This window comes from Sipha flava, unplaced genomic scaffold (assembly GCF_003268045.1).
Source record: "Sipha flava isolate LNK unplaced genomic scaffold, YSA_version1 527_pilon_pilon, whole genome shotgun sequence".
NCBI lineage: Eukaryota > Metazoa > Arthropoda > Insecta > Hemiptera > Aphididae > Sipha > Sipha flava.
The window spans coordinates 15,690-23,690 of record NW_020273509.1 but is presented as its reverse complement, the minus strand read 5'-3'; the positions used below and the strand labels follow the sequence as shown (position 1 = coordinate 23,690).

Below are 8,001 nucleotides of genomic sequence, written 5' to 3'. Positions count from 1 at the left end.
ACGTCGGCTGGATTCGATGAAACGCTCTCTATGGCCACTGCCATTGATAGCATTGGTCACAAAACTATTGAAGCTAACCAAGTCCAGTCAGCTGGACTGAACAACGAATCAACGGAAAACAACCAACATAAGATTAATTGCGTATCAATTACAAGGATTACCCCGGTAGATCGTGAGGTAAAATATGTCCCTGAAATGAATTTCAAAGGTAATACAATAGTAAGTGATGCACGTGTTTTCACGTCTGCGGGATTCCACTCAAAGCCGGACACCATAGATTTCGTTGACGCGCCAGCATTTACTTTTGCCAATGAAATGGAATGTGAAAAAGTCAACAAAGACTCAACACTTAAAACGTGTAATGAGGTCTTTAGGCACCCGGCGTCACTCGAAGAACACGATAATGGTCTTCCTATCGTAATTTCAAAATTCCTTAACCACAATGAAAATTACGAGTCACCTCTAAACGAATCGATTATTGTTAATGAAGATAAACAATCATTATTTGCTTCTGTAAACACTGATCTCGCCGAACAATTTCGATTATCAAATAATCCGGGTGTGCGTAAATTGAAGGTAATAACATTCGTTTTATTTAACCACAACCATCGAATATGAGTAATACGTACAATGTAAAACGTGATTTATGTATACAATTGTTATTATGTCACAGGAAATGAAAACCATAGGCATGCTTACGGTTCCATCAACTGTCGAGTTTTTGCAACAAATCGCTGAAGAAGAAGAGTTAATATTGGATTATGAAATTGTCGAATGTTGCCAATTAACGATTAGTACGATTTCCATACCGACATTCATAGTGTAACATTAAATCATATTATTACCTATATACTTACAGGAAAAGATTTTATGGGTGTTCAACTTACAATAAATCATTGTGCACTAACGGTTGTTGGCTTCGGTGAAACGATACTTGAAAGTCAAGAAGAGGCGGCTTACGAGTGCTTGACTCGCTTCAAATTGATTCTAGAATATTAAAGTACAACCAAAGCAATAGATGTCTTTAGTAAGTTTATACAAATTATTATAAACGAAGATAAAACTTAATCAAATTTATAATCGCTCATTATCTACTACGATTAACATTATGCGGTCCAAATCCATGGATTTGCAAAGTTGAAATTTTTTTTTACACCTTATCTATATGTTAAATTTATCCGTACGTACTAATATATACAATTGCATTATAATAGTGTTGAACGAGGGAATGAAACAAAATTTCAAAAGTCCACCGATCGTCTGTGTTCGGATCACTCTGTTCAACAAAAACACTCGATAGCATTTAAAATTGTCAGCGTCAAAACCGTTCAAAAACAATAGAAATTGAAAATATTTCTCAACACATTATGTAATTTACCTAATTATTTAACCCACTTCGGGTAGAATATCTCTTTCCTTATGTACATTTTGTAATACAATCAATCGTTAAAAAACTCTGTGTAAATTATTAAATAAAACGACGATGAATGTTTATAATTATTCGAAAGCTATATAACGTAATCGTAAAAAATAATCGTACGAAGCGATCGATACAAAGTCAATATAACTGCGACCAATCGACCTATCGACTTCGTATACACCCGATGACTTTAAACTTAATGCTCAGAGCGGTGGGTGGTGGAACATCACCGCGAGAAACTTCCGGGTTCGCCGGTGATGCTAAACGACGAAGACGACCGTTCGGTGGTGACTTTGACGACGTTATCACGGACGGCCGATTGGTTAGCGGTGCAGGCCGATTTCTCGTGCTCGAGATTATGTTTCCAGATTGCTTTTCTTGGACTGCGTTCAACGATTGCAGCGGAGTGGTTCGCTAGTCGTCGTTACCCCCTTGGACAACCCCGTCCGGGTCTACGGACGCGATTTATGTATACGCGCGGGGGATGACGAAAAAATGGCTCACGCTTCCGAGCTGCTCGAGAGCGAACCGACACAACCCTTCTTCTCTGCTCAGCGGGCGTACAGCACTTTCTGGCACGTTGCCCCGTATGTAAATTCTATTAACGCCGTCACCCATCGTCTAAACCCCTTTTTGTAGTCCACGAACATATTACATTACATATTCACCATATTATTATTATTATTATTATTGTGCGATAGGGAATATCCGAATGCGTATTACGCGTACAAAGCCCGACCGTTTTTATTCGTTTTTATTTTGTTTACCACCATATTATTATTATTATTGTCATTTTTTTGATTTCTAACGTTTATCGACAATGGTTTGGTGTCGCGCGGGATCGTGTGGCCAAGGCATCGAGAGTTATATATGTTTATATTTGAATTAATAAACCGAGAAATATCTTACAGGCTAAAGTTGTGTAGAGGAGACCGGGTCTAGTTGTAACATAGGCATAAAATATTTGTAAATTGTTTTTATAGAATTCTAACAGATTGCGTTAGATTCATAAATAAAGATTATCATATGTTTTATTGTTTTCAGATTCATGTTGTAATTTTTATAGCGACAACAGTCATAAAACTATTTTTATCACTAAATAGTGAAAATATTTCGTTATCTTACGTTTTAGTTTGTTATCAACATTTTATAACTTTATCACAAATTTCAGTTATACTATAATCCAAATGTTATGGAGATTTAATTGCAACATCACTCATTAGCGTAAGTATTTTATAACCTTTTTAATTACAAAAAATATAAAAAAAGTCATATTGGGGTACAATGTAACAAAAAGTTTGGGGCTAGTTGTAACACATTTTTTTTCATAGTATTTATTTTAAACAAATTCACAAAGTAATTATGTCACACTTGAATAGTATTTAAATAACATACCAATTAATTTATTATTATACATTTATACTGTTATAGAACTTTCAATATGCCTAGAAATTATATAAGAAAAACTAATAGAGGATTCACAACAGATTTAATTAAAGCTGCTGCAGATGAAGTTATCGTTGAGAATAAATCAGTTAGAAGTACTGCAAAAAAATATGATTTGTGTCATGTCAGTCTGTCGCGGTATGTAGCAAAACTTAAAAACAGAATGAATGATGGTGAATGATGAATGATGTCAGTACACTAAATGTAGGATATAAGGGGCCTAACCAAGTATTCAGTGTAGACCAAGAACAAATGCTTTCCCAATATATCAAACATTCGGCAGATATGTATTTTGGACTCGCCCCCCGTGAAATTAAACAACTAGCGTATCAATCTGCACACAAATTAGGTCTGAAGTATCCTGAGGCATGGGGAAAAAACCTTATGGCTGGGCCTGATTGGTTTACTAAATTTTTAAAACGAAATTCTAGTCTTTCTCTCAGGCAACCAGAAGCAACTAGTTTATCCAGGGCCATGAATTTCAACAAAGCGAATGTACATTTATTTATGGATAAGCTTCAAACAGTGCTATTAAAATATAAATTTGAAGCTCAACATATTCATAATCTTGACGAAACAGGGGTAACGACAGTTCAAACACCATCAAAAATAGTTGCGACGAAAGGGAAAAAACAGATAGGAGCTTTAACATCAGCTGAACGGGGTGTTTAAGTTACTATGTGTATAGCAGTAAATGGAACCGGTAATGCTATACCGCCCATGTTTGTTTTTCCCAGGGTAAAATTTCACCAACATTTTTTAAGGGGAGGGCCAGCTGGATGTGTCGGTACAGCTAATACGGTACAGCCACACGAGCAGAAAGTTGTCGGTGACGGAACAGTATCGGTGTGTGTGTGTGTGTGTTATAGCGGTGCAGTAGTGCACACTTTTGCTGTGCACATTTGTACAATGTAAAAATTAAAACAAGTCAAAACACACAACACGCGTTATAATAAAATTGATGTGCACATTCATTTCTGTACACATAACCAATTAAAATGTTTTCAGCGAATTATTTTCGACGTCACCGCGTCGGTATCGGAATAAGGTTTTTTTTTTACTCTCATTTGTTTATTTTATTCTGATTATCGACTAATAATGTTAGTCATTATCTTAAATTCAAAACAACAATTGTGTTTCTATTTACTATCGACCACCGACGTAAAAAAAACAAAAAACAAAAAACTTTTAACGTTGTATATATAATATTTTTTATAATTTTTTCGGATGTGCTCTACTTCATTAAAAATCCATGAGCCGCCACTGGGAAGAATATAATTTTAATTCTAAAATTGTGATCAAATTAAAATTACCTATTTCTTACGTAAGAATCTTATTTTCCCTTTTTATACATAGCCCACCCATATTGTTGTGATACTTTAAAATGTTTGTCAAATGATAATTCCTAATTCACAAGGATTTTCGAGGGAAGTTTTGAACACCCTGAAGTCAATAATTTCTGAAAAAATAATTGGTTTCAGGTATTCATATTATATAACCTTAACAAATTGCAGAAGTGTGTTAGAATAACTAAATATGTATGCCAATGGTTCATTTTGCATGTCAGTTCTTTCTGGAAAATAAAATTATCATTATATTTTGTGGTTTAAGGATTTTCAATTTAATTGATCAACAAAATATATAGGAACACCAATTTATTAATGGTGAATAATTTATTTTAAACTATGTAATGTGCAATATCTAGTTCTTTTATTAATAACAACTTCAGTTTCTGGTATAGCTTTTTATTTTAAAAATTGTTTTAAACCTAATTCCTTTTAGGTTAATCTTATATATCTATTAAATTATAAAAATTATAAAATAATTTTAAAAATATACAATAAATTTAAAATATGTTACATTTTTATGTGCATTAATATATGCGGCGTTAAACTAATATTATCTTTTTTTACTATTGTTATTTTTTTGGCCAGATCATTATGAAGCTCCCATATTTTTGTTTTTTTCCTTTGAATATAGGTAACATAGTAGCCTCCTGATACAAAATTAACAATAGCTACAAGTGAGAACCTGTAAAATTAATAAAATTAATTATTTTGTCAAAAAATCATATGAATATAAATATAAATTTTAATATAAAAATACCGATGCAATTTACACATGTACAAAAAATGTACGGGACGCAATTTACATCAAAAAGGTATATTGGGATGCAACTTATATTCACCCAGAAATATTACAAAATTCCGATTTTATCTCATAAAATATTAGTTGTACATTTTTATAGTTAAAAATGCATAAAAATTGATTTAATATTTAAGGCATGAAAATTTGATAAATAATTTACACTTTACACTATATAAAATAGTTGAACACACTAAATTATTAAATTAAACATTTTTCATTACGTTTAATCAAAATTAAATTTCATTATAGAATTGAGAATATTATTTTAAAATTGCACTATTGATTATTTACATAATGTATATAATATATATTGATTATATTATACTCGTAATCAATGAGTATACAATAAATAAAATGACTTATTTAAATTCACAAAACCATATCACTATACTTACTATATTTAGTTTTAACTATTATATATATCCCTTTCCAGCTCACATAGTGAAAGACATGAAAAAAAAATTTTTTTTTTATAATTCTTTATTAAATAGGGCTTAAATAATATGAATTGAATAAAAAAAATTCTTTTACTATTTTTTTAGAGTCAAAAAACACATGATGTCAAATGAGATCACTGGGTATTTGATAACATGATATTTTGTAGCTTGGATTATATTCTAGGTGAATAATAATATTAAGTATTTTAGACAATAACAACATACTTTATTAAAAAAAATACTGCAAAATATTTCAAATAAAAATAGTCACAATTCATATATATATGAAAAATTGACTTAATAACTTTATAACAAAATATATAGTTTTATAATAAAATGAGAACAGGAAGTTTGCACATTTTAAAATAACAATTGGATAATTAATTAAATTTTAAAATTCCTTAAATATTTCAGACTTGTAAGATACTTATAATCAGTCTACAATACAAAAAAAAAAAGTAATGCTAATAAATAAAAACTGAAAACTTAACAATAACAAAAACTATAACAATATAATAAAAACATAAGATAATTATAATAAGTCTATACTTAAGACAAAAGAGTAAAGTAATGATTAAATGAAATAAAATAAAATACAGTAAAATACAAAATAACAATGAATTAGGCATTTGATTAATTTAATTATTTGTTATTTGTTGTGAAAACTTACAATACAGTTTTTATTATTATTCAAACAAAGGTAAACATTACACTTTTCGCATTTCATTCTAGAATAACTATGTTCTGGACAATGTTTGCACCTCTGTCTTTCACTAATAGGACATGGCCAATGTTCTATTTTGTCAAACTGTACGTCAGCATACGGTCTAGCAGCAAAAACTTTTCTTTTTTTAGGAGGTGTAGGATTTACAAAATTTATACTTGATGATGGACGTCCCCTTTGTTTTTTTTTATTAAATCCAGCATTTATAAGTCCTTCAGCAATATTAGTTTTGAATTGCAACATACTTTGATACTTAGTTATGTGTAATTGCTGACAGTGTCTTCTGTATAGTAACCAAGCATTTACAGTGCACATATCTAAAATATGGTGTATGATTCGTAAATAATAGCGTTTAACTTTATTTTCTGTCCTGTACAATTCTACCAGCATGTCATGCAGGTCAATTCCCCCCATGAAGCTATTATATTCCTTCACACAGGTTGCAAGTATTTCAAAAATATTAAATTTAGGCGAAACAAGAAACAATTCTTCATTTTCGACATCCTAAAAATAACACATTTGTTTGTTAATTCTCTATAATAATATGGTTACTTAAATATTTATTACCTTTATCATATGAAGCATCTCATCTAAATTTTCTAAATTTACATCATCTCCCTCGTCCAATTCCTCAATATCTGAGGTGTCTCCAGCTAATAAATAATTTGCAATTTGATCATCAGTCAGTTTATTTTTATTTCTTTGTCTCATTTTTAAAACTATAATCAATTACATAAAAAAAAAAAAAATAAAAATTAACTGCAAATATTTCTAATAAGACTTAATGATGTCAAATCGAATCAATGGGCATATATAATTCCATTAAATATACAACACGATAAAAAGAAATAACCCAGTGATGCGTTTTGGGATCATCATTTGAATATCACAGTAATTTTTGTTCACTTGGCACATAATGCTCTCAGACGCAAAATTAATATTTAATTATATATTAGAAACGTAATAATATTTTTAAAAATCACTAATTATGAATATTACTTACCTATAATGAACAGCAAACACGACCATGTAACGAAAAAAAAAACAGTAACATTTTTTTTTGAATGATTGATAATTATTGATAACAAAATACACAACGTGATTTTACAGTATGACCACTCCATAGAAAATAAAGTTTCCTACTCAAATATACAATAAAATAATGTTTAGGGCCATTACTTATCATTTTATATCACATTAAAGAACATGATGTCAAAAGGAGTCATGAGCCTTTAAAGGGATATATACACTAGCTGACCCGACAAACGTTGTTTTGTCATATAAATTATTTCTAGAGAATATTTTGCTAGAAAAAAATAACTAATTAAATATAGGCATGTAAGAATGTGGGTAAGGATAAGAATGTAAGAAAGAGATATGGAGTGCTATGAATGGTGACGAAATATAAAAATGAAAAAACATAAAAACATTTATTTTTTTAATAATTTATTAAAATTGATCCATTAAAATTATATATATCGCTAATTATGACAATATTAGTAAAAAACAATATCTATCCCTTAATGCAACAGAGTGTACAATATTTTTTGTTATCCCATCTTTCGCCAACACAAACTGGATGGCTCGAGAGCACACCACGTAATTATCCGTGTGAAAAATATGATGTGCTCAAATCTAAGCTACAGACATCGTTTGGCTTTGAAACTTATTGATAGTCATTGCAAATGCCAATCTAATTGGAAATTTAAGGCGTTTAAATTGTATTGGCACATCTATGGGTATAATAGAGATTCGCGGTAATAATATATTTTCACCTCGGAATTTTCCATTTAAAATTATGGCTTCGATAACATTTTTCATTAATT

At 30.2% G+C, this 8,001-nt stretch overlaps 3 protein-coding genes across 3 annotated transcripts; 2 read left to right on the top strand and 1 right to left on the bottom strand.

Moving 5' to 3' along the window:
• The first annotated feature begins 6 nt into the window (after positions 1-6).
• On the top strand, positions 7-1,317 carry LOC112690911. The gene is made up of 4 exons (XM_025565017.1): positions 7-576; positions 674-794; positions 860-1,027; positions 1,215-1,317. The coding sequence occupies exons 1-3, from the start codon at positions 31-33 to the stop codon at positions 997-999; spliced, it is 807 nt and encodes a 268-aa protein (XP_025420802.1). The 5' UTR covers positions 7-30; the 3' UTR covers positions 1,000-1,027; positions 1,215-1,317.
• Positions 1,318-3,046: 1,729 nt separating this feature from the next.
• On the top strand, positions 3,047-3,538 carry LOC112690910. Its single transcript, XM_025565016.1, has one exon. It carries the CDS (start codon positions 3,047-3,049, stop codon positions 3,536-3,538), a length of 492 nt encoding a protein of 163 aa, XP_025420801.1.
• A 2,562-nt stretch (positions 3,539-6,100) lies between these two features.
• LOC112690909 lies at positions 6,101-7,188 on the bottom strand. The gene is made up of 3 exons (XM_025565015.1): positions 7,179-7,188; positions 6,743-6,894; positions 6,101-6,679 (listed from the first exon to the last, which is right to left on the bottom strand). Exons 2-3 carry the CDS (start codon positions 6,884-6,886, stop codon positions 6,101-6,103), a joined length of 723 nt encoding a protein of 240 aa, XP_025420800.1. The 5' UTR covers positions 6,887-6,894; positions 7,179-7,188.
• Positions 7,189-8,001: the final 813 nt, after the last annotated feature.

Bases quoted from the DNA above. Each gene is read 5' to 3' on its own strand.
- LOC112690911 (XM_025565017.1), top strand. From the start codon at position 31: ATGGCCACTGCCATTGATAGCATTGGTCACAAAACTATTGAAGCTAAC. The intron at 577-673 runs GTAATAACATTC...ATTATGTCACAG, and splicing joins CGGGTGTGCGTAAATTGAAG to GAAATGAAAACCATAGGCAT. The intron at 795-859 runs GTACGATTTCCA...ATATACTTACAG, and splicing joins ATGTTGCCAATTAACGATTA to GAAAAGATTTTATGGGTGTT.
- LOC112690910 (XM_025565016.1), top strand. From the start codon at position 3,047: ATGAATGATGTCAGTACACTAAATGTAGGATATAAGGGGCCTAACCAA.
- LOC112690909 (XM_025565015.1), bottom strand. From the start codon at position 6,886: ATGAGACAAAGAAATAAAAATAAACTGACTGATGATCAAATTGCAAAT. The intron at 6,680-6,742 runs GTAATAAATATT...TGTTATTTTTAG, and splicing joins AGATGCTTCATATGATAAAG to GATGTCGAAAATGAAGAATT.